Raw genomic sequence first — 27,439 nt, 5'->3', positions numbered from 1 at the left:
CAACTGAGACAACGGTGACGTAACGAGGAGTGCAGAAGATGCTGTGATAAGATGCATGAGGCGTTTTACATTCCTTTACAAGTAAGCAAAGATACCCGCATCACTGGTTGATCATTTGTGTTGCAGAGGTCAAAGGTTAAACTTGGTTAATCTACTGACACTGCCAAATGATCCTCTCACCGCTTTAGACGAACCAGCTCAGCTTTTTGTGTCAAACTTTAAGTTTCATAAAATAGAAAACAAATCAAAAAAATCAAGGATTGTTACCGCTAGAAGGATCGTGTTTGCGTGAAAAGGCTTTACAAACAACTATTTGATCATTTTGTATAAAAAGAACTTCAATAACGAGACCATTTTTGTTCATACAAAATCTCCTTCAGTTAAAATGAACAGATGAACAATGTGGCATTGATTCTCCGTTAAAGAAGCGAAACGCAGCAGATCTGTTTTCTGAATGTTTTGGCTCCGTTCGTTGTTTTAACTCAGCAGTGGCATTTTGTGTTAAGACAGGTGAACAAAGACGTTTTAATGACTCCTCACTCCACGTCAAAAACAGTTTCTATTTTTTTCCCCCATGAGAGTGAAGAGACGCCAAAACCCCTCCACCGCCCAGCCTTCAGATGTCTGTGAGACGCCAGGGCTATCAGCGCCAGGCGGGAAAAGCAACAGAAAAAAAGACGAGTTTCTTTGTAAACGGCGGATTGACGCCAAGGCTTATTGACAATGTCTATAGTGGAAGCAGAGGGGGGCGAGGCGGGGGGAGAAACACGGATAACACTTAGTGCTTTTTACTTTGGGACCAAGTAGGCAATTCTCCTCAACACCAGAACTAATCAATGATCCAGTGAATGAAAGAGAGGGAGGAGAAAGAGACAGACAGAGACATATTTTCCTTCACAGCAGACCTGATCAATGATGGCGAGAGGAGAAAGACACGAACAGAAGACAGGAGTAAAAAGAAGGAACGAGTCCTCAACATGAGAGAGAATCAATAAAATATAGATAAGGAGAGAGCCGGGCCAAACTGCAAAAAAGAAAAACGTTTAAAAGTAAATTAAAGTCGAAGAAAGTCAAACATTGATCAGACGAACAAAACTCAGGCTGGTGGCTGTTAGGAGGATGTTGAGGCCACACACACACATGAACACACACATGTGTAGAGAGGCCAGAGACACACAGCGCTCATGTCTGAGGCTGATTGAAGCATGGAGTCACTTAAGTAAATCAAAATGTTGAAGCAGACTCCACACAGAGACGGGCTGACGGAGAGAGAGGAAGGTAGAGGATGCAGTTTGTGTCAGTGCGTGTGTGTGTGTGTGTGTGTGTGTGTCAGAGAGAGAGAGAGCGCAGAGCAATGTCTGAAAAGGAGGAACATGTTAGTTAATATCGAGGTTCTGCTTGAACCTGGGTCTTGTTTTTAGGTCTGACTAACTGTTTGTGACAAAGACATTTCTTCATCCTGAAGCAGTGAAACAGGCGGCAATCGTGGTATGTAATCAATGAGTGCGAATTCACCCATTAAAGAATAAGAAAATAACATTTTTGTCCCTGACAGGCTCAGATTGTTTTTATAAGTGTCTGGCAACATTACAGACAGGATCCCTGCAGAGAGAGAGAGATTTTTTTGTTAAAGCAGAAACAGCTGTTTCATCAACGTCTCCGGAGTCACCAGACTCCTTTGACAAAAACAACAATTTTAGCTCGCAGGCGGCAGGAGGTACTGCTCTACATCGACCTAAATTGGTTAGTTTGTACAGGGTATTATGTGGTCAGGCTGACTGAACACAATATTTGTGTAACAAGAAATAACAGAGATGAAACAAACTGATAGAAGATGGAGTAAAGAAGAAATCCAATGATCTTAAAAATAAAAAGATAGGGCTGATTCACTGAAGGATTGGATGGATTTGCACCAGTGAAGCCTTTGCAAATAAGATAAGAATACACACCGAGCAAACAGCATCTCTGTGCGCCATAATTTCTGGAAAAAACAGCCCCTTTCTTATGGAATAACATTTTTTTTTTTTTTAGATCTATTTTGGGCTTTTTGTGCCTTTATGACAGAGATAGGACAGTGGACAGAGAAGGAAATCAGGGAGAGAGAGTGGGGATTGACATGCGGGAAAGGAGCCACAGGCTGGACGTGAACCCGCGTTGCCTGCGTTAAGGACTACAACCTCCATACATGGGGACACGCACGCTAACCACTGTGCCACCAGCGCCCCCTATTGCGAACAATTTTTGATGAAAAAACAGCAGCACTATAATATGTGTGGTCAGAGTGAAAAACAAACTAGAGTCTGCTGAGAGTTGGTGGTAACTGCGCCGCATAGATTATAAGAAATGACTCGCACAAACCATCCAGTGATCATGAAAACAATTCCACCTCTGTGTGACTTCAGAACAGATGACCTGTAAATACAGACTGTGTTCATTACTTTGACATAAATTAAATTAGTCCATGGTGGCAGCCGCTCGTCCAGACAGAAAAGAAGTGCACCCTCCACCCACCTGTGTGGAGACGGTCTGCTGTTAGCATGACGAGGGTCCGAGTGTTTGTGAGGGGCAGAAACCTTCTCTCTGAGTTCAGACATAAACAAGAGCGTGTTTTATTTGAGGAAAAACTTTTAGAGGACAGATTTATTCCCCAATTAAGAGACGCTGCAAAAAGAGTCGTTTTTGTGGTCGCTAACATAAAGCTAACATCTGCTGCTGAATGTTGTTTCAAGGTGGGGATGCTAATGAAATAGCACCGCCAACCAATCAAACACAAAAGAAGATTGTGTCCCTCCCATGCGCTTGATATCCTTTCCAGATGTAGCTTCTTTTTCAGATCCTTTTATACATCGCTCACTCTGGGGTGACGTTGGCCTTGTTTCCGCTGCGTGGATTAGTGGGTTAAAACCACAAACTGGGTCCAAGGACGCCAATTTACACACGCGCTGAATCAGCAGAGAGCTAACGTTTGGTTCCCTTTATTAAGAGTATGAAACAGGCTTTGTAACATTAACCATCAAGACACTGAACACGTCTGTTAAAAATGTAAAGCCTGAGCCAGAGTAAATGGAACCTCGGCCAGTGTGTAATCACGTTATTTTCACTACTTTAAATGCACTCCTGACGTCACACAGGAGAGCTAATGTCAGCTCCACGTCCGTCAGTCAACCGACCTATCAACAAGCTTCCTCTCATCTGTCTTAAAAAAAACACAGGCTCACTGCAGGTCCAAACAAACCTGACAACACAAGCATTTACTACAAGTGAGCAGGATTGTCCCGAGTTTTCTTTACACATAGAATTACTAAAAGACTAAAAGACAAGAAAATAAGTGAAGACGTAGTTTTCAAAACAGAAAAAGTTCCTTGATGTCTTAGTTGTTGTTCACTTACAGCACAGCTTCCTATTTCACACAGAAGATGATGAGTTTAAATACTTTAAATGTTTCCCCTTTACTGCTTTTGTTTCATTTCAAATCACTTGATTCAGAATTGAAATGTTTTTTTCTGATAGAAAGGATTATCGTAAGCTGAGCTAAAGTTGGTGGCAGCTCAGCCTGCAGCCCCTCCTGACGTCCTGTATCTGCTGAGGAGCTTCGTTAATCTCTTGTTCTTTGTTTGTTCTGCTTCTCATGCTCCTGAAGAAAGAAATGTGAACGATGAAAACTGAAGGGTGATTTGAGATGCGGTTTGTAAGGTTGGAAAGTGGTTGCTCCTGCATTGCTCTGTTTACAATGAAGCAACAAATACACAAAGGCTCGAGCGAAATGAGGCATCGTGGATTTTTTTTAACCAGAATTCAAATGTCAGACTTTTTGAAAGAAAAGTTGAATGAAGTTGAAGTAGTGTCAACATATTGTAGTTGGAGGATTGTCGTTACATGACATAGCTCTGAGAGAAATGAATTGACATCTTGTGCTCAAGAAAGACAAACTTGTGTTGGAGCTTTTTTTTTTTTTTTTTTTCTAAAAGCCCATTTTGCAAGATTCTTATACGTTAGATCCATCCAGCAAATTTCATGGAGTGAACATTGCAGCATTGGAGCTGTTCATGGTGTTCTTGTATTTCAAGACTCTGGCAGTCGATTTCATCTGTTACTGAAACCAGGAAAGCACATTTGATTAGAGTTTGGGGGGCCAAAAACAGGAGATGTCAAGGAAATTTAAAAACAAAGAGAAGGACAAAGGTACCCAAAAACAAAAGCTCCTGGTGGCCGAGACGACAAAAAAGAATGGAGAGCAGATGAAAGGGTAAAACTGAAACAGTAAATGAAGACTCAGTGGCTCAGAGAAACACAGTCCTCCATATTAACGACTTGGCGAGAGAGGGAAAGAATGAACAGAGAGAGAGAGAGAGAGAGAGAGAGAGGGGGGCACGGAGAGCTGACTTGGCAGGAGAAAATAAATGAGAGAATGAGGGCGAGAGAGACGGAGAGAGGGAGAGGAGGGTGGACGAGGGGTCAGTGCTACAATAAGGAGGGAGAGCGAGAGAAAGGTGGAGGACTGGTGAGAGGCTCTGAAAAGGCTGCAGCTGCCGGTGCTAAACAACCGAGTGGAAGAGAGGAGGAGGAGGTCAGATGAAGAGGATGGAGAGAGTGGGAGGGAGGTGATGGGGACACACAGACAGATGTATGAAGAGAAAGAGAGAAGATGGAAATCGAGTCATGCCAAAGAAAAGGAGAGAGAGTCTGTGGTTCTTTGTCCAAATCGATGCAGAGGGAGAAAAAGAAAAAGGTATCGATGTCTTTGTCCTTCTCGCTCTTCCTCTCTTTGTTACAATTACTCCTGCTTTCAATTACATCCCTAAATCTCTTCCCTATTTTATTCACCTCGCCTCCTCTCTAAAAAAAAAATCAGGTTTATTGGAACTTTTTTTTTTTTTTGTAGAAGTATCTGAAAGGAATACATCCACCAGTTCAGCACCATTTTGAAAACTCCTCCAAAAACGACACTCAGAAGACGAGAAGAGTTTGACACTTGATGCAGCTCCTCAACCACAGTCACACGCTCCTTGTATGTCTTTCCTTTAAAGTTGACTCCTTAAGAACAGAGAATTTAAAACACAACCACGGAGGGTTTCCAAATAGATTTTCAACAGATGTTATACCAAGAAGATTTCAATCAAAATCTGAGCAAATTGGGGGGAAAAACTAAGCTCTTGTTCTAAATGAAACTGGAAAAGCTGCAAACTGCAAAGATGTGGGTTAAGTAGATTGTGAGCATCTAAATGTTTGTTTCTGGTTTGAATGACCAAAATGTTGCTTTTTCTTCCAAACGGTTCCTGTGTTCATCACTTCTGCGTGGGCTTTGTTAAAGAATATAACTCAAACTTTGAGGAAGAATCTTGAATGATCTTCAGGGAAGCCTCGCATGTAAACATTTGAAGCTACTTTGATAAAAATCAACTAAAAAACACTCGATGATCCGTGAAGGCTGTGGATGATCCTGACTTTGTTTTTTGGATGATTCATGATGGGAGGTTTTCAAACTCAGTGACGAAGATGAAACATGGAGAAAAAGTTGCTCGATCTCAGATTTTCAAAGCGAAGTGCCATCGGAGCAGTGATCCAGATGGCTGCAGAGATTCATCTGATGGAAGAATTTTTATTTCAGGTTGCACTATTATCGAGCTAAATGCATGAATAAAATGTGATTTTTAAAGTTCCACTTTAAGAGACTTTCATGTGCCTGTAAATTGGGTATTATTTGCAGCTCATCTGCGTATTTAAACGTGTTTTCGGGTACAGACTGTGCAGCACAACAACGGCAAAGAAAGAAAAGGGCCGAAATAATGTTGCTCTTCGAAAATGAAATGGACTAAAGAAGCAATAATATAAATGATGATTGAACAGACTTGTAGCAGCTAATCAGCTTTTAATTTGGTTGGTGTTTCTTTTTACATTCAATCATCAAATTGAACTTATTGCTGGAGTTTAAAACTAAAAATGTGAGAACAAACAACACAAACCAAGATAGTATTTCCTCCTCTGTAACCGTTGACTTTTTCTTAACTCCGAGAACAAAACTAGCAGATAGAAATGCAGATCTATAAAAGCATAAACAACAAGTCATGATGAAGATAGTGATGACTGCAAAAACAGATACTGGACCCAGAAATGGTTTTAGAATCAAATGATGGCTTTTGAAATCTTTTCAAGCGTGTCCCAAAGATTCAGAGTTAATTTGGCAGCAGTTCTTTAAGCTGGATCTTTTATTCACAGACGTGTTTGCTTTACAAAAGTTTCCAATCAGAAAGTGGCAAATCTGTTATGTAAGATAAGTTTAAGAGAACTTTCATTTCTCCCTGAACGGGGACATGTCCAGTTTCTCTCAGTGTTCTCAGTGAAGAGAGGAGGACAGGTTTGAAGCGTCTCTTCTTGTTGAGGTACAATTTGCCGCAGCACGCCTTCCCCCTTTTCCTTCTCCTGAGTTCGCAGGGAACATCAGGTCTCGCAGGCGGCTATGTAGCTCTAACAGCTGATCACAGGTGTGAAGAATTGAGTCTCTGATACATGAGGAGTCCACGAGCACAGCACAGTAAAAATACAGAAGAAGGGAGAGTTGTCCTCTGAAGATGGAAGAATAAAGGAGAAATCTTGAAGTATGAAAAAACAAAAATTAGACCATATGATGGTTGGTAGTCTTCACTGTAGTGCTGCGCCAACTAGATCTTCTTTTAAAACAAATCTGAACAATCAGCAATGCACAAAAAGCTTCCTTTTTTAATTGTTCTAACAATCAGCACATTTGATTTTATTACTCATTCATAGACTGTATAAAACAATATTAGAAATGTTGTTGCAAAGAGGTGGAGCTGAGGCGGAGCTTACACACCTGACACACCCACCTGTCAGCCACGCCCCTAATTATACACATTAATTTAAGATGAGTTCAAAAAATCACAACCTGTACTGTTTACCAATTAACAAATGAGCTAATGATACCAAATTCAGTTTTGGTGAACATGTTGATTGGTGCTCTGAAAATAGACATTTTGATATTGGACCTGATGAGGAGTCACCTGCCTTTGCAGCCAGCCCCAAGTGGCCGCTAGAGGAACTGCAGTTTCCTGCTCTGCTGCATTTTCTTCATTTTTTAACACCTAACATTCCCACTTGGTCAAATTGTGCAAAAATTATTTAAAAAAACAACATTTTTCTGTATTTAGTGTTTATTGTTTTGCTGTGAATTGTGAAGTAATTCATAAACAAACATCAAATTTCAATAAAACTTTTGATTAAGCCAAGTTAAAGTTAAAGTTATAGCATAAAGAAACGTGTGTTTATCTCTCACTCCTTCAGGGGGAATCACTTGAACATCAGGGTGTTTTTCTCCTTCTGTCCGTCACTGGATGGAAATAATAAGACTTAAAGACATAATTCAGATTTTTTGTCTGTGTCGTGGTTCTCTACTCATGGATATCATCCTGCTGAAAACAAAGACTGTATCGAGATCGCTGAAGTCTTTAAAGGAAGCAGAGTACAGGAGGAGTAGTAAATGACAGAGGTGGCTGTTTCAGGTCTGCGTTGAGAACTTTATTGCCCATAAATCTGGACGGTGCCGGTGTGAATAGACTGAAGGTCTGTAGCTCAAGAGTGAGGAAGTCATAGACGAGAGGTTCAGCTGTTATTGTTCCAGCTGTCTGTGGAGGGATTGTCTCACACATCGCCGTGCAGGAGATACGATTACATGTCAGTCCTGAAGTGTGAGCTCGTCTGAAGGTCACCTCTGTCGTGTTTATCCCCTCTATCGGATGACTCGGTATATGCAACAAACACTCTGAAACTTCACTCTCTTTTCATGTGATTGACAGCTGAACCAATTTGTCTTCATGCTTGGTCCCTCCCACTCAACAGAACAGATGATGATCATTCTTTGGCTTTCAAACAAAAACAAATATCACTGACGATAAACTGAAACTTATATTTCAATCAACATATTACTCTGCTTTTATAGTGAGTTGTGTTTCTTTTATAAGCCGGAGGAATATTTGTAATATTTTTGGAGCTAAATCACGAAAATAAATCTGGTATAAAAGTTTTGGAATAGTCAATCATGGGAGTGATTCTTTCACTTACTCCTCCCCAACCCTGAGAGAAACACACTCTGTGTTGATAGTACTGAAACGAGCAGGCAAAACAGACCTGATGATTACATGACTTTTATCTCAGCAGCACATTCGGCAGCTCTCAGTCGCAGCTCCCGCTTCCTTATGCAGCGGTCTTTAACTTAATATCCGGTGTTTCCTTGGCAACAATAAACAGTCAGTCAAGGCCGTCACAAAAAAACACACAGCATCACAACACGAGTGCATTTTTGATTCATTTAGATTTTTTTAGGTGAAAGTTCTACATATTACACCTTTCATGAAAAATGATTGTTTTTGTTAATGGAGTTTGGTGTCACTGACGAGTCAGATCTTAAAGTTGTTTTTGCTTATAACTGTGTTTTAGCCTCATTTACACTCACAAAGAAGAGGCAGGTGTGAATTGCTGCTTTTCCTCTGATCTAATATGAAAATAAATTTACAGACTCGTCATAATGGAGAACAAATTATTTTATTCAATATTTAGATTTAGGCCTCACTTTCTTTTTTTAAATAATAAAATATAGAGCCATGTAGCTTAATGACTCCTTTAATTACATGTCGTGAAATCCCTTCCCAGGGCTGCTGTGTCTAAGAGGATTAGCGTGATGCTAACGCTGTCACTGAAACGGTCTCAGAGGACTAACTGTCGCTTCTGTCCGACCTGTTTTCGTAGAAACATCGCCTCCCTCTCACGCTCGCTCCTCTCTCCTCTTTGCTGCGTCCCATTATAGTTTCATTTTTCATGCCCTCTCTTCCCTTTTCTTCAACTTTGCTTTAATGCTTTCACATGTGTCACTTTTTGTTTCCGTCTCAGGGTCCTCACTCGTCCTCGGCCTCCCGCTTTCCTCCTCCCCTCTCTCTCCCTGTTCTCTTAAAAAGGTGATGTGCATTGTCAGATGCAGCAGCCATGAAAACTCCAATTTTACAGAGCAGGAACTCAGGAGCAGGAGTTACTGAGGGAGAAAAGGCACCACCATAACACACACACACACACACACACACACACACACAGGTTACAATCTAAGGCCCCCCCTCTAACAGCTCCGATCCTTACCTTCAGCCTTCACAGTAAAATGTTGCTCTCATGAAAATAAAAAGGTTGAACAAGAGCACCACCTTTAAAGGCGTTGTTAGCTAGTGATACTTCTTGGAGTGAAAAATCTTGTGTGCAAATCGACCCCTTTGAAACCTTTAGCATTAAAACAGGTGGAACACATTTTCAAAGCAGGACCCTTAAACTTGCAGGATGTGCAATCACAAGTAGTCATCCAAATGAAGTTACTGTCTCGGCTGATGAGACGTCTATGGAGAAAATCCTCCTCACTTCTTACCTGAAATGGAAACTAATTCATCACTTTGTAGTAGAACCAGTGTGTTCGTGATTTCTCCTCTCAGCCTCACCCTGCTCGTGCACAGCGAGATATTTCAAGCCTGGTCTGCAGGGAAACATCTGTGTGTAGCTCACCTGTAGATGACCTGAGCGCCGACTGGAAATCTAAACAGAGAGTGAGCGCTGCTCTCCTCGTGTTGGATTCACACATGATACCTGTGTTTAATCAATTCAGGTTTAACAGTTCATCCAGTGAAGGTTTTAGCAGCTCTGTGCGAGTCTCCTCATACTTCAGTTCTTGTTTTCTTGCCCCTTTACGAGGCCAACCATGTGCTGTTTTTTAATACTTACTACGAGGTTCAGTGGTGAGATAGATACCTGAAGAGTAGTTAAGGATGGTCAGAGTGCCCTGAGGAATAGATAAAACATCAAACAGAGCAATAACACAGGTTTGTCTTGGACTCAAGTTCTGCACACATGTAGCTGCCTCCTCAGAGGTATTCAGTATGAAACACGGCTGCACATTTAAACATGGGCACAGACAGCCATGAATAATCCACAGCCTATTGCATAGATCTAATTTTGCACAAGATTCACATAAACACATTCCTTATAGCCTCAAGTAACATTGTTCAGAATTTTGATTGAGGTTTTATAATTGGTTAATTTGCCTTTTGAGACTCTGCATCGTCTGCCCCCCCCCATCCCTTTCATACATCCAGAGACGAGCCGCAGAACTCAGAATAAACAAAACACTCATAAAACTATTTTCAAAAACTTTACAGTTATCATCGGTAAAAGGAGATTTTTTTACTATTATTCTTTACATTCAGCTGCTGGATTGCTTTGAGCTCAAACTTTTTCTTTCAACTACAAAGTGTGACTTTCATTGACTGAAGTCAGTGAGGCTGGAGAGGATGGTTACACATTACAAAACGCTGCAGGTCTGCGTCCTGTCAATCATCCAGCATCATTTTCAGTAAAAGGAGCTCGAGACAAAGTCACAAAAAAAAGAAGAACATTGTAATTTCCATCGATACTGGAATCAAATAACCCACCGACTGTTTATGAGTAATAACAAGTCCACTTTTTCACCAACATTGTTTTGCATGTTTTGCACAGGAATTGAACCTTTCTCACACCTAACCTGTTTGGTTTGGTTAAAAACAAACATGAGTGCGTCTGCCAAGTTAGTGTGGTTCTTTGGCGTTGGTGTGAAAGCTGTCAATCAAACTCTGTTGTGGACCAAACAACCGTACTGAGATCTTTTTCAAAGGTGTGCCTGGAGGCGCTGTAGTGGTTAGCTTGCGCGCCCCATGTATGGAGGCTATTGTCCTCCAAGTGGGCGGTTTGTTTGTAGTAAGAAGATGAACCGACCTCGATCTGACCTAACTGCAGGAAGCAACCATAATGTGTCCTCCCTATTTATCACTGCAGAACACGTGTTGAAAAAAACCACAGGCTAAGGGTTCTTTGCAAACAGTTTGGGTGGATAAGCAGGTCATGGTTCAGGAGGATCAACGCGCCTTTTCCTGAACGGTCTCGTGCATCAACATTATTTTTCAAGCTACAGTTGCGCTTCCTTTGTGTATGTTATTGTTTGCCCACAGAGATAAACGCAAACACTGTGAAAAAACCCTGTTAGCTAACATCCAGCTTTAGAAACTGTAAAGTGTCTTCGGAGCAGCCACTGCCTGGTTTACTTTCTTGTGTCTTTTTCCTGCAAGACATTTGGACCAATTAGTGAACTGTGAAGTGTGGAGAGTAAATCTTCAGTCCTCTGGATAAAAGGAGCTTTTTCTTTGACCAGCACCAAAACTGTATTTTTGCATTCTTTAAAACGCCGTCCTCTGATTGAAACAGCTTACGGAAACACTTATTTATAGGCGAGACTCTAGAAATAACACTCGACTGAGACGCTTGATAGGTGCAGCATTTATGCTAATGCAATTTGTTCTAAAGGGTACGAGGTTACAAAAGTCCCCTGTGGCTTCACTTTAGTATGGCACATAAGACAACATAGCTATGTTTGATGGCCCTACTTTGTAAAAAAAAAGCAATTATTTCAAGTATTTTTCAGATCAGTGCATTAAGAGTTTTAATCAGTGAAAATCCGTCCAGCTTCTTTTTTTTATTTCGCCTTTGAAAATCTTGGACGTAACTCTAAAAACGACAGTGTATCTTCAGCCTGTACATTGAGCTGATTACAACATATTTGTCGAGCATATTGATATTTGTCAATCCAGCTTGTGTTTATTTATCTGCCCTCCCTGGAAAATCCACAGAAAAGCCGTGTGTGCTGTTTCTTGTCCTCGTTATTTTCACAGTCTAATTGAGACCCGCTCGTGTTGTGAGAAATAACATCATTACAGACTTTTGTGACTCACTGCTGCAGCACTTTTATTTGCATTACAAATCTGTCCTCTTGCACAGGTGTTTAACCTCCTGAAACTGTAAACAGACAGACGGCTCGCTCGCTAATCTGGCTCCGGCTGAAAACATCTGCAGTTAAATAACACAGGCCTGCTCAGTGCTGCTATGTAATACTAATCCTGTCCCAGCGGAGCTATCCCACCTTTTTTTTTTTTTTTTCATCCTGTCCCTGCTGTGGGTCAGTGAGCAGAGAGGGGGCACTCTCCACCTCCGTGCCCGCACAGAGGCAGCCCGGCCGGGCACAGAGACCTGCCTCGCTCCCCTCTCCTCACCGCGAGTCTGGAGGTGGAATGAGTTTTCACACTTCACCAATCACAAGTCCTAACTTGTCTATTGACCTCGTCCACTTTGTCGATGAAGCTTTTACTTTCTCCAACATCTATTGTCTCTTCCATTTCTCTTTGTAATCACTCCTTCGCCTTTTTTTTCTTTCTCTCTTCTCCATTCGTCCTCTGCTCTCTCTCTGCCTCGACTCCCCCACTCTCTCAGTTCTTTCCTCGCCTCGTTTAAACTCTTCGGATCACTGTTGTTGCTCCTGAAACTTATAATTGACTCAGCGTGTCACCTCCTGTTCTCTCTGTATCCTCCTCTCTTCTTTCCGTGTTCAGACTTCTATCAGCAGCGACAGTTCATACCCGGACCCGAGCTTCTATTGGCTCTCTGTTCTTGTCTTCTGCTACATCTTTTGACATCTTTTTTTTTTTTTTTTCATGAACATAAAGTTTATCTCACTCAGTTACTTTTATACATTTGTATCTGTTTTCTTCTCCTGTTTAATCTGTGATTCTACATGTTTAATCTTTGTTGCTGCGTTGCATCACTGTTCTCTGTAGTAATGCTGTTTAATTTTGGAAGTGCTCCATGACCTGATACTCCAAAGAGTGTACATCAAATATATATCGTGCTAAAATTAAAACCTCATCAAAACACATCATTGTTGCTTTTGCAGCCGACCAAAGAGTCTGGGAGCTGAGCGTCCCTCTCGGAGACGAAATCAGAGGAGAGGGAAAAAGAACAAAAGCCTGGAAACGGTGACAGGAGAAATGTATAACTTTTGACATGCAGGAGAAAAAGAAAGAGAGAAAATCAGTGATGCAGAGAGAGAATAAGAGGAGAGCAGGAGCAGAGAGAGGGAGGGAGGGAGATAGAGAGCGATGGACATATAGACACACAGAGTCACAGTGAGGCTTGTAATCGCTCTGCTTTTGACAAATAACCTCTTCCCTCTACGACAGCTCACCTCACTGCTCCACTGAGATGTCAATTTACCGAGCACACATCAGTCCATCTCTCTGATGGAAAACTCTGTGTGTGTGAAAACTACGCACTCGTCCTCCCACAATCTCATGTAAAATCCTCTCTCAGGGTTCAACCTTTGCTGCGAAAACATTTGTCCCGCGTCTCACACACACACACACACACACACACACACACACACACACACACGTGGCAGCTCCTGAGAAGAACAGCTTTAACCACCACTGAGACTTTTGTTTTCTCCTCTTTTCTTCTTCCTTAAATTTCACGTCAGATTATCTTATGGTTTCTTCACTTGACAAGTCAAGCGCACAGAAAAGTCCCTGTGGGAGGTAATTAAGCCGTGAGAAGGCGTTTTGGGCCTTCTGAATTCAGCACTGCAGAGAAACCTCCACACATCACATGAAGATAATCATCTTAGGTCTAGATAATGTTGATCCCAAAGGGGAAAGCTGCCTGCATGAGTGACGATTGATGAGGTGGGCTGATAATTATTTGTTCTCAGACACCTCCAAGTGGAATCATTGCTTGGAAGATAAAGACAATAACGTCAAAAAGTGTGTTTACAGACTGATGCAGAGCCTGCTAAACACTGAAGCTTCAGTGTTCATTCTGCATGAGCATCCACTCTGGAGAGAAGGACTGCAGTACTCCTTTTAAAGGCTCAGTGTGTTGCTGTTTGCAGAGTTTAGTTCTATGTTCTGGTTGAAAAGTCATGATAAGCCTTTTCACTGCATTTTGGATGTAATGTTTTGCTCAGCTTTGTGTCATTGAAAAAAGTGTTCTGTGCAGACTGTTTGTAAAGAGTGAGTTTGTGCATTGAAGGTGTGTTAGCCATGGGCAAATCAGGAGAAAAAGATCAGTTACTCGCTGTGAGATAACGAGACAGGCTGTGAAAATGAGATTTACACACAAATAACTGACCTTTGGGTATTAATGCCAGGATTTAAACAATTAGTCTCAAGGTTTAGTGTTTGGCTGCAGAAGGAGAAATCAACACGCTCCCACAGTATGTCTGGAAAAATCTCAAATAAATAATGAAATGTGAAACACTGTGTGTGTTTTCATGTAACTGGTGTGAGTCCCAGCCGGCAGTGTCGGTCACTGTGACTGTCTGAGTGACATCAAACGGGGCCAGCGGCCGCCTCGAGCAAAGACTCGGCCGGACACTGACAGTGACAAGTGTTTTCTACCTGCCAACAACAATCACGTGTGTGTTCAAGCTCGAACACTCTCTCCGGTCTGAACACGTCTCTTTCTTTTCAAGATTCAATATTTGTGTTTGTCTCCTCTGTCTTCTTTTTTAAATTTCTTTCAAAATCCTTCAGTGTTAAAAATAGCTCCACAGGCTTTATTTTTAGGACTTTTCCTAAATCATCCGGTACAGATCGACTCATAGCCTTCAGATGTTTCGTGAAATCAGCCCCTGATGTGTTGCATAAATCACCCGCCGTCACTTGCCAGAAAATCTTGGCTCGCTCTGTAAATAGTCTCTTGTGTGATTTGTATCCAAGCTCTTCCTCGTGCACCGAGGAAGCCTTCGCTCATTATTCCACAGTCATTACTCAGGAAATCTCTGACACGGCTGCCAGTTTAGTTATTGATAACAGGAGCAGGTACAGTAATCTCAGGAGCCGGGGTTATTTTGTGAAGGAGACATCGATCTGCAGCATTCAAGAATTCTGAGCATGTTGTGGATAACGTCAATAAAAAAACATCCACGCACAGGTTAAATGTAGATTTTTGAGGCAGAAGTTGCTCTCAGCTGCTTTGGTTCTATCCTCTGATCAGACTGAAAACACAGAGTTCACCTCTCTCCTGAAACTCCGACAGCTGTGAGTAAAGTTAAGACAAGGAGAGGAAAGACGCTGTGCCGCCTGGATGCTCTTTGAGGGCTCACCACTGTTTATTCTGATGAACACAAAGTGAAACAGATTGTCCATGCTGCCAGCTCCATCTGGAATATAGATCTCACCAGGACCAGAATCAGTTTGCTTCGGGATCTCCCAGAGTCAAGACAAAGGTGGGAACTGTCTCCCTGTGAGAACGTGCCGTTTCTGTGCTGCTGTGTCGCTCTCTTCATACCATCTGATTCCTCCATGTGAAGGTGGTCATGGTGCTAGCTCTCTGTTTGCTGGTGGAGCTCTGAGTCTCGTTGTGAAGTGCAGACCCACAGACTGCGAGTCTCTCCGCTCACTTGTTGTCGTTAACGGAGGAAGCTGTTCAATGAAACCAGCTTTTAACTCACTTAGCATTGTTTACCACTGTTTTCTTTAAATGCAGGATAATGACCTCATGAGAGAGACAAGATGGGAAGAAGTGGCGCTGTGAGGCCGACACTTACAGGACAAAATGACTGGTGTGGGCTGCACTTCCACTTGTTACAGCTGATCTTTATGGAGGCTGGAGATCGTCTGTGTGATTACCACATAATACTATACGTATCACGACACAGAGGCCAGGATACCATACGTATCTTAAATAAAGACCATGTCCTACACAGAAGTCACTACAACAGCTGTTCTGTATTGTTGAGAATAACAGCAGAGGTGTACGGATACTACAAGTCCTCACACATCTGAGAAATACATTTTAGAGCTCTGGCTTCAGGTGTCATTGTGAGCTGCACTGTCGGTCAATTGTCCTTTAAAATTGTCATCAAAGCTTTGCAGCCATGTCGATTCTGTAACATCTGCATCCACGCATGTATTTGCAAGGAGCACATGGCGATATATTGTTGATCAATTTGAGCACAGCCCAATCTGTTTACATATTGACTCTTCCTGGAAGACTTTTCAACAAGAGTGAAAAATCAATGTTCAACCACATGTTCTGAATGGAAACATCAACATGGCGTGAACCAATCATTTGTTCTATCCAAGTCCATGCAGGACAGGTAGTAAATGTACACACACACACACACACTCTATTTCAGTAGACATTGGACACAGCAGCTGTGGAGCGTGTGTGTGTGCCAGCGGAAAATAAAAGATGAGAGCGAGTCAGATCAGTGGTGAAGAGACGGAGGAGGGTAGCAGACCCTGAGAGCGACAGATAAAGTATGCAAATCAATGAAGGGAGCAAAGACAGAGAAGAGGGAGGTGGAGTGAAGACAGATGAAATCGCGGGTCGAAGAAAAATAGTTTTCTTTCAAACGATGGCAAGGTTTCATTTTCTCTTCACAGTGGTCTTTGAAACACTGACAGGCTGCCACTTCACACAGAAACTGTGTGATACACGGACGGCTTCTGAGCTCATTGTTTACAGCTTAATTAATCATTTTAGTCCCTCATACGAAAAGAGGAACTCAAGTTGATTTCTGTAGTTTCATCTGTTTTTGCCACTGATGCCAGTGCAAACATGCTCAGACACAAGCGTCATGTTCACTTTGTCTCGTTCAGAACACGGGCCTGTTGTCATGTGCTGGCAGCGCCCACATCTTCCATTTCAGCGCCCTTCTCCCCGGCATTCATGTTCCCGGGTTACCAAAGTTGTTCTGCTGCACCTCCGCTTCCCTTGGTGACCGTTCACTTTGCTAAGTTTAGTATTTGCTTAACACCCCCCCCCCCCCCCCAACTTTCAAAATAAAGCTTCTGTTAGATCCAAAATGGGACTGAAACACTTCTAGCATGAGTTAGATATTACCTGAGCTTTTTTTGGTTTAAATCCACAAAATTCAATTTAAATTTCATTAAATTTAATGTTTGGAAACTATTTTTTTATGAGTCAGCTCTCTTTATTTAATTACGATTAAGATTAACACACACACACACACACACACACACACACACAAGGGCCTGTCACTGTCACCAGGATTAATTTAAAACAAAATCCATTAACAGGATGTATTTGGTCAAATGACCTTTTGAAATTAATTTCAGCTCCCTGAGTTAAAGTAGAAAAATAATCCATGAACAATTAGAGCTGCTGCAGACTTGGATATGTGTCTGTGTGTGTGTGTGTGTGTGTGTGTGTGTGTGTGTGTGTGTGTGTGTGTGTGTCTGTGTCTGTGACAGTCAGTCTTACAGACTGTCTCTGGTCCGATCCAGTGTCGGACTGTCTTCTGCGTTTTTCCTGTTTCAGCCTCAACACTCTGTTGCAGTAATCATAAGATCACCATGTTGATCTCTGACTCCTGAAATCTGCCAGTGAATTAGTCATTCAGTGCGAAGTGTTTGGATTGTTTTTGACACTAGAGTGCGGTCCTTTTAGAGTAAATGTGTGACACACTTTGAGATGCTCATTAAATGATCCCGTCTCTACAGGCTGTCCCCTCTTGTCTGATGGGATTTTGTGCCGGAGTGAATTTCTTTCTGCTGCACTATGAGAGCTTTTTGTCTGTCAGCTGGAGTGATAAATCCCTGGAGTGATAAATCCTCCTGCCTGTGTCTCATTGAGATTTTTATTATGGAAAAGTACCCTCAATGATCTCTGTGAGTGTGTGTGTGTGTGTGTGTAGATAAAAGGTGTTTAGTATTACATTTCGTAGCGATGACACACAGATGCAGTCTTGTTAATGATGCCCGAACACTGACTTTGTGTGCATGTGTTTGTGTTTAGCAGTTAGCCTTGAAGGTTTGCATAAGTGCAGTCATTACTAAGCCAGGAAAACAGCATATGGACAGAAGGAGGAGGAGGCGAGCACTTTCTCTCTCCACATCCACTCCCCCTCACTGCTCTTACACGTATCCATCCTCTGCTCTCCTAACTTTCTGTTTTGTCCTACGAGGACGGCGGAGAATGAATAACAGCAGGGCTGGGAAATGGAGACGTGATGCTCTTTATGCAAATCAAACACCAGCGTTGCCATTCGCTTCCTTCAGAGCACCCAGAGGACAGAAAAGCAGCCAAAAAGCGGTGCGAGGAAAAGCAGCGGGGAGAAGTTGAAGCCAGGTCAGCTTTGTGCAAATATTTAGTGGAACAACAAAGCCAGGTTTTGCGAAGGCCAATCACTGATCAGTATTCATCCTGGCGGAGCCCAGCGAGGCGTTGGGTTACAGTTCTCACCAGCCCTGACCGGCTTGTTCACCGCAGAAGAATTTACATTGTGGTTAACATCCAAACCAACAGTCGCTCTGTGAACGCTGTGAGCTTTTCTTCTTCTCGGATGTTTAAAATGAATAAAATATCTGTTGCAGATTCAAGGACGTCTGGATAGTAAATCTGTTAATCAGCAGGATCAGGGTTTCTCATAGAATTTCTTTATCTTACCTGACATTGACAGAAGACCAACTTGATACCAAACAGCTGCTGGTGGCTATTGTGCCTCGATTAAGAGAAGTTACATTGAAGTCCTCACAAAAGCTTCAAGGATAGTCAGTAAAATCACATTGTCCACGAATAAGAAGCAACCTCAAAAAACAGGAATGGTGGAAGAATGGAGCTTCCACATTTTAAAAGTTATACATGTTGAAATAGTGTTCAAACATTGTGTTATACCACTTGATGATGAGCTTTCACTGAATTCTTTCTGTTTGCTCTTCAGGATGTGGATAAAGACACTAAATGGAAAAAAATTAAAATCAGTTCATGTTTGCCAGCGAGGGAGAGTGGGTTTCGCAAGATATATATATATATATATATATATATATATATATATATTAAAAAAATGTTAACACTTGAGTGTATGGATCTCAAAGTCCAAAACAATCATTTTTGATTTTCTTTGTGGGCTCTTAAAGAGGCTTCAGTTTCATTTTAAAAAGGCTGCAGAAACCCTATCTGATCACTGCAATGTAAAGAATCTTTTTTCTTTTCTGAGGAAAACATTGCAGAAATCAAAACCAGGCAATAACATTAAAGCATCCTCAGCATATGATGAACTCCCTGTGCCCTCTCTATCAAATTTTATTCCACTGGATCCATCTGGTCTGTTTTGTTCAGGGACATTTCTCTGTACTTTGTATTACATTTCATTTCCACTCCCTTCATTAAAAGTAAAGTTGTGCCGTTGATCTTCCTCTGAGTCCTCCGTCTGTCCTCCTGCAGCCTCGGGGCTGATAGATTTACAGAAGCAGTCAGACTGTGAGAGTCGTCGGCATCGTCTCAACAGGTTGAACTGCTGCAGGCATCAGAGTTAGAGTTCTGCCAATTACTGCATCACAAGGATTCATATTGACTGATGAGCCAACAAGGCTGCTATGGGCTGGATCTGTTGTCTGTCTCTCTGCAGAGGATAGTTATGTTCTCTTACAGTTGAAATGCTGCATTTAATTGGTTTATGAAAAGTGCAATATGAGCTCCCCCCCAAACAAACAACAACAAAACTCCTCTCAACAACACAAACTTCTGAAAAGTGTTCACCTGGCACGGGGAGCTGCAGGCTGAGCTGGCAGGAGAAGCTGCGGCTCCTGTCTGTGTTTCATTTGCATCCTTTTCAAATCAAAGCATTTACTATTAACTGAATTCTTCTCCCTCCATACCAAACAAGATTAGTGGTTTAGGAAGAGGATGGATATTCTTTTGTAACAAATGAGATTTTAGTTTATTAAAATACAATGAAACCCAAAACCGTCTCTAAATCTCTATTCCACTAGAAAGCCAAGACAACGGACCTCCTGCCTGCTCATGGATGTTTCTTTAATCCTGTTTAAATTGATGTAAAAAGAAAACAGTGAAGCAAAGCGTACGTAACTTAATTTAGGGATATGATGCATTTAAAGCTATTCTGAGAAATTGCATCACAATCAGCAAAAACAACAATGTGCAGACTGTGTTTGTATGGCTGAAGAAAGTATAAACAACTTTCTCAAAAACCTAAAAATGTGAAAGGTGATTGTTTTAATCTCGCTAAATGGGATGTAAAACATGTAAATGTTGAGGATGTTTCCTTTTAATGTGTGACACAGCTTTGATCCTTTTGGCAGTGATTTTGGTTTATTGAGCCATAAAGCTTTTACAGATTCTCAGGATGAGGAAATATGAGAATATTCAAAATAAACTGATTTCATTGCTTGCCATTTCTGTTTCACTTTTCAGTCCCTTGTTAATCCACAATGAAAAGTCAAAGTGTAAAACGAATGTTCTCCCTGACCGTGCCTCTCTTCTGTTCTCCTCCAGAGCAACCATCCAATCACCACGGCGCCACCCTGCCTCCGGTACCTCCCCCTCACCGCCAGCAGCCCTCCATTACAGCTCTCAACCAATCCCTGGGCTCCACACACCACGCTGGCCAATCACTGAATTCACGGCAGCTCACCCCTCCCATTGGAAACCCGGCCCCCGTGGCCGGCCAATCACCAGCCGAGCTGCAGACCACGCCCCCCGAGAGCGTCCCGCTGCAAGACAGCTGGGTGCTGGGTAGCAATGTGCCTCTGGAAACAAGGTAAACGCTCTTTATCTGACTTCCTGTCCACATTAGGCTGACTTTAATTCCCAGATATCATAACTGGACTTGTGCATTACATATTTCGGGTCGAAAAGACAAATAGGTACCAAAAGTTTAAAAACGCTCCAGTGTATGTGTTCAGCCTGCAGCAGGGAAACAGGCTGTAATGACTGCAACAAAATCCAAATACTAGGATAGTGTCTTCTCGTCGTTGATTCTGTGACTATGTCCAATTACAAGTAGCAATATTAATAATATAAGTAATATTAAGATAAAAACAGTCATCATCGGAGGCTTTGGCTTTGTTTGCTGTTCTTGCAGCGATCTCTTTACCTCATGTCACCATCTCCAGCCTGACATTCTGTTTCTACAAAGAGTTGGTCTATTTCTGTCAACGATTTGTGACTTTGATTTAATTGATCATCAGTAAGGATCTTAAGGATTTTTTTCTGTCGTGATGTTTTCAAATGCTGAAAGTGGTGGTCGCATCATCCCAGTGTGTGAAGCAGAATTCAGATTGAAGCAGCATCACCTCGTCGTCGTCAGAGGATCCTTCCCTAAACTGAGCAGCTCTCTCGCTCTCCTCAGCAGAGCTGTGTTTAATTAAAGGGAAGAGAAAATGCTGTTTACTCCATTATTTATTCATGAGAGATCACAGCTGGATAAAAGATTTAAAGGAAGGGGAATTGATTTGAACTCGACTCTGTGAGGAAGTGAGACGCACTGACACCACAAAGGGTTTGGGATTTGTAAGGGAATGCTGAAGAAGAAGAAGAAAAATGGGAATATTATTCCATTTTACCTCTGCAAAAATGGATACTTAAATTTTTCAAAATAAAGGCTCGCTCTGATTCTCCATGACAGTCTGACTGAAACTGCAGCCAAACGTGTGCACATGGACACCAAACATTCAGCTGTGTGCAGAAATGTGTTTAGATGCTGCAGACTGGTGGGCTGGACTGTGTCTGTTACACACACTCATTCATTTTCATGAAATCTAAACGGAAAAGAAAACATAACAGTCACAGTTTGTAAGGGTTTATTCACCGAAACTTTACCCCGAAGGTTGGAAAACTGCTTCTTTATTTAGGCTTAAATATACAGTAGGTCTTTAACACAGATATCAGAATGGTAATGAATTGGGTAGTTAAATAGGATACTTTATAGAGCTCAACAGTGACCTCCCACTTTTTCTGCAGCTCTGGATATGGAGAAATTGAAGCATGTAACCATGACAACCAGCTACCACAATACTTGTGATGATCAAACATTTGATTCGGTGCAAAAATGGCGTTAAAAAGCGGAGAAAGGTACAAGACTGTTTTTTCCAGAGTCAAGGAACTACCCATCCCATAATCCTTTGCAAATCACATTGCTTCTTCCTTAATGTAACTTCAGTCGTTATTGTGTTCATGCTGTCAATACAAGTGTTGCGTTATGTTGTAATTTGTGCTGTTGAATATATACAGTAAATTACATTCATGATTGCATAAACAGATTAATCGTACATTTCATGTTAGCTAACTGACTAGCTAACTGACTAGCTCACCTGCTAGCAAAAATATCAGTTCGCCAACTTGTTTCTCCTTCTGCAGCATCAACCATCATCAAATTTCACAAACCTAGATTGAATGAAATACCAAAATAAAATTAGTTTCACAATAAATGTGTTTAGGTGCAAAACAGTTCATATTAATAAATGTACAGAAAAGGTTGATGTTCAGACATTTCAATTCTAAGCAGTTCTGCAAACTTATCTGAATTTTTTGCTCAATTGTTTTGTTGCTTTTTTTTAGGTGTTTTACAGAGGTTTTGAAGCACTCGAATAGTTTTATTGATTTGAGTTGTGAACAGTTCCTCAGAACAATTTCCCTTTTATAGCTTTGTTGGAAAAATACCTGTGCAGTTAATTCTTGTGATCATTTGAATATCAGTCCAGTAGAGTGTGACATCACACTGCTGACTGTGCAGAGACCTGTTGCCCCCAGGCTATCCACACACACACACACACACACACACACACACACACACACACACACTAATTATGGGACTGACTTCGACCTTGACCCTGTGTTCCCCAGGCGGTTTATTGCTCACTCTCTTTCACTGCTTCTTCCTCATTCTGTCCTGCTCGTTAATGTTTTTCACCCGGAGAGAAAAGAGAGAGACGAAGTGATAGATGTTCGTCTTTGTAACTCCCAACATTTGGCTTTGTGTGTGTGTGTGTGTGTGTGTGTTTCTATGGAAGGATTTGTGGACTTTAAGGACAGCCAAACCAGAACCCTGCTGTAGTTTTATGTTCTTATAAAAGCACTCTCACTGACACACACAGACACACAATTTACGAGGCTAACTTCAACCTTGACCTTTAATTCCACGGACAATTTGTAGTGGACTCTTTCTTTCTTTTCCCTCTTTTGTTTTGAACCCTGGGAGAAAAGAGGGGATGCTGATGGATTGATCGAGGGGGAAATGTCTGCCTCGAGGATCTTTACAACCTGCAGCTCTTTGCCTGCATGTGCGTGAGTGGGAGAATGTCTGGACCTTTGGGACGGCCAAACCATGTCCTTGGCTCTGCTTTATATTCACATGGAAGGCTAACACACACACACACACACACACACACACACACACACACACACACACACACATTCAGACAGACTCGTAGATGAAAAAACGAGCAGGGTGGAGCTGAAAAATAAATGCGGTGTGACCCGGAGGCGCTCCCTGCATGGCAAATCAAACACATCCATCCTCTGCTGGACACTGCAGTCAGTGGTCCGTCTCTGCAGCAGACACACACACACACACACACACACACACACACACACACACACACACACACATTGATACATAATTCCAACATGTTCAGGGCTCAATGGACTTGTTTGTTTTCGTCTTTCCATCATGTGGTGTCTGTTTGTCTTTCTGTTTTCTTTTTTCCAACCTCAACTTTCACTCCAAAGTGATGCCATGACACACTGATTATGTTGTGGGCTCCAAGCACAATGGCACAACTGTCGCTTCATAATAACTAGACAAAACATGCCTCATGCCTTTATCCGAAATGTGACATGTTTGTATTTATCCACATTCATCCCATATTTTCTGACTATAAACGTGAATCCAAACGTTGATTAGAATGTCCCTCTGTGTCCTGAATGTCCTGGTCTCCTTTGGTCATTTTCTGTGCTGGTTTTATGCGTTCGACTCGTGCTAAAGACCCTGTTGTGCTGCCTTGGTATGAGTTGGAGCAGGTTTCGATGGGAGCCTTGTTTCTTTATGTCTCAGTTATGAGAGTGAGGGTGGAATTTGTTGTGTTTTTTTTTTCCTATATGAAACTCTATCTGTTCTAACTGGCTGTGTATTCAGGACACTGTGGTGCGTGTAGCTTCCAGTGACTGAAGTGTTGAACACGTTTAATGAAGCCTAGCTGTGTGAGGGCATTTAGTGGACGGGAGATATGTGATGTGCTTCCTTCCCTGTATGACATGTCTTCACTGTGTTTTAACCACAGCCACATGTTTGCTGCCGTCCACTTAAAGCTTTGTTGACATTCTGTGTCACAAATGATGCTATGTAACCAAAAGCTGGAGCTAATATGTTTATGTAACTTTGAACTTCAGTTTAGCCAGTTTTTGATATCCAGGCCTGTCTACAACAGGCACTAACACTTGTGATGTCATGAAGAGTCTTCATCAGTGATTGGCCGGTGGAGCGGCAGCATTGGCATTCCACCCTTTAACCAAAACTAGAGGAACATTCAGAAACAATATATGATCTATATACGATATGATGACAAGATATGAACCTGCAGCTTCAAAAAAGCGACTCACGGAGCTGAGTGCTTTAGAGTTTGCATGGTTTAACCAATCCCTGTGTGTGTGTGTGTGTGTGTGTGTGTGTGTGTGTGTGTGTGTGTGTGTGTGTGTGTGTGTGTGTGTGTGTGTGTGTGTGTGTGTGTGTGAGTGTGTGTGTGTGTGTGTGTGAGATATAAGGGTAACCAGTAAGAGCAGTTGAGTAAAGTCAACAGTTGCTGAGTGTTATGTCTGCAAAGATTACTATAGCGTCTATATGACACCATGGCTGCTACACACGCGCACACACACACCTACACAGACACACACACACACACACACACACACACACACACACACACACACACACACACACACACACACACACACAGAGTCTATCTGATACCTCGTCTTCTGGAGAGAAGCAGCCAGTGTTTGAACAGAGCACACGGCAGCTCTGTGGGACAGACAGAGATCTCTCCTCTAAAGATGTCTATACGCTGTTTTATTGGTGACACATTTATTGCAGAGTTTATCCACACTGCATGGATTTTGTTTCGGAGAATCTTTGTATTTCATCTTGGATAAAGTATTTGCATCATCGTCAGTGTTTAAACTCTGACTCTCTGAATCTTTCACTTGTGTTTTTGATACATTAGACTGTTGGAGGAGGATAAAGCTTTGTAACTGTCCGCAGGGAAAGCCAGCTTTTGCTTTAAAAAATGTAACTTTTAGAAATATTGGAGTTAAAGGCGGAGTGACACTGACTGAAGAGAGAAACTTGAGCTGCTGATGAAATCCTTGTGTCTGCTTTTTTCAAAGCCATCTGCCGGTTTGTACTTATAAGATTGACACAAGTTTGAACTCGGGATGTTGGTCAAACTGATGATGAAACTCGACTTAAAATACAGGAATAAAAAAAAAAGATTGATCTGTAAATCACAGTGGACTAGACACTGGTCAGTGAGCTGTTTAGTCCCTGAACAGAGCAGGACTGTCACCTTCAAACAAACCATTCAGCATGTGCTGAGTTAACTCTGAGTTAAGGTATATAAGCCCCCTGTGATCTTCATGAAACAACCTCTGAGCTATTTCTCAAAAGGAGCGACGTGAGCCCCAAATAAGTGAATATTTGAAGAGCTAACCAATGAGCTCCCTCTCTCTCTGTCCTGTCCTCTGTTTTCTCCTGACCATGTCCTCGTGCTGCTCTTACGTGTTGTATTCTCTTCCTCTGTGTGTGTGTGTGTGTGTGTGTGTGTGTGTGTGTGTGTGTGTGTGTGTGTGTGTGGTAAAGCTGGGCCTCACTCGCTGCTCTGCATATCTGATGCTGAGTGACAAACGGCTCTGTGTTATTACTAAAGCTGACACTGCCTGGAGTTATAACAGACATTTGTTTTCCTGTTTCTTTTTTTTTGGATGATTTATAAAAGTCGTGTCTTCACTGGAGGGCGATGTATCTGTCAGATTACAGGAAGCACTGCTCAATCCAGCGGCACAAACCAAACAAACAGAGGACCCCGAAACATCATAAATCTGTCACGATAGCGACAGTCACAGTGCATTCAACTAAATAATGCTGACACACACATTCTTATAATCAGAAGCAACATTAAATGAGCGTGCATTGTGCATGTGTACTTCACTTTGGTAAAGGAGGGTGATGCAGCATCACTTCATACAAGTCAAAGGCAGCGACGTACAAGCTCGTGTGTTTGTTTGGGATGTGTTACCTCGATGCTGATAGGTAGTTCAGATCTCTATATGATGTCCAAATAACCCCAAAGCACCAACACTTCTACTGAAGCCATCATCTATTAAATATCAACATCAGTGCTCTACCACAGGTTGATTTGGTCACACACACACTATGCAGATGGAGCACATTCATAACTATGGACGCTGCTTTCAAACATCCACAGTGTTTTTGTTATCTCTCAGTCTGGAGCCACAGTCTGCTGCACAGTTTGGAGATCTTTAGTTGTTCCAGCTGCCGTTATCGTATCTGTAAGCCAATCCTCTTCTGGTTTCATGAGGAATGTATCCATAAATCAACATTTGTCTTTATAAGCAACGTGTCTCTGTGTCTCTTCATGTTGTAGTTAAATAAAAAAAGAAAAACATATTCTGCATTCTCTTTCTTCCAACCATTTGAGGAAAAAAAATGTTTGTTTTTTTTTAAATCTGACTGTCCTGCAGTTTAGAAAAATGGAGCCAATCCAAAGTAGGACATTGTCTGACTTACACAGAAAGCTCTCAAGATTACAATATGCTGTGGAGATCACACTCTCACACACATGCACATCAACGTTCTGGCACTCTTAATGGGAGCTCCTGATGATGCTGACTCATCTGCAGCACTGTGAGCGTTCATGTTCAGAGGAGGGCAGAGTCACACGAGTGACAGCTTCTTTTAAACAAACTGCAATGTTATGAGGCCAAAATAGATGACATTTCATAACAATCTCAGATATCTCTTCTGTGCAATTTGGCTTTTTTTTTTTTTTTTTTTTTTACACTGACGAGAACATCGCCTGCACATGAAGCGTAACATGTTGTGGGAAAAGAAAGATTATACCTCTGTGGCGATGGAAGGAAATGAATTTGTATCCCGCCACCAAAAGAAATAAAATATTTCACCACGTCTCACAAACCCATCAACATGCAGGAAAAGTATCCGCTCTGATGTATTCCACCGAGAACAGAGGAAAACACTGATATTATGACCGTGAAAAATATTCAAAATGATTTGATGTTTCTCTGCAGACAAAACATAACAAATACTTTCCACACAAAGGGCAGTGAGCTCGTCCGCAGGGTTCGATTTCTTTATGCAAATGAAAATATTATGAAAATATTTTGGCAGAACATGAATGTGACGCAGATCGGTTTAACTTTAGCTCCACTCTGTGTGTGTGTGTGTGTGTGTGTGTGTGTGTGTGTGTCCAGCTGATGGTGTGAGTGACAGAACATCAGACTGAGTAAAGAGGAGTGTCAGGGCTTTTATTGGACATGAAAGGGGGAGCGAACTGGCTGACACTTGAGTGTGAATGTCCTCATTTAGAGGTGATAATCCCCGCGCTGACACACACACTCTTTTCAAACACCCATATTGTACCTATACAGATACACACTCACAGATTCATGTGCATGCACCTGTTGTGCCAAGAGATATCCGACACAACTGGTCCCTAAATTGAACAGCAGTGCATGT

The 27,439-nt window shown here is 41.9% G+C and overlaps 1 protein-coding gene across 1 annotated transcript in view; it reads left to right on the top strand.

The window, feature by feature from the left end:
* The window catches only part of tenm3 (teneurin transmembrane protein 3), a 212,732-nt gene that overhangs the window by 89,480 nt on the left and 95,813 nt on the right, over nt 1-27,439 (top strand). The window contains 1 exon segment of the mRNA XM_079338171.1: nt 20,164-20,428. Coding sequence (XP_079194297.1) covers nt 20,164-20,428 — 265 coding nt within the window.

The sequence above is a fragment of the Symphodus melops genome (genome assembly GCF_947650265.1).
Source record: "Symphodus melops genome assembly, chromosome: 2".
In the NCBI taxonomy this organism is placed as follows: domain Eukaryota; kingdom Metazoa; phylum Chordata; class Actinopteri; order Labriformes; family Labridae; genus Symphodus; species Symphodus melops.
This window is presented reverse-complemented; position numbering and strand designations above follow the sequence as displayed.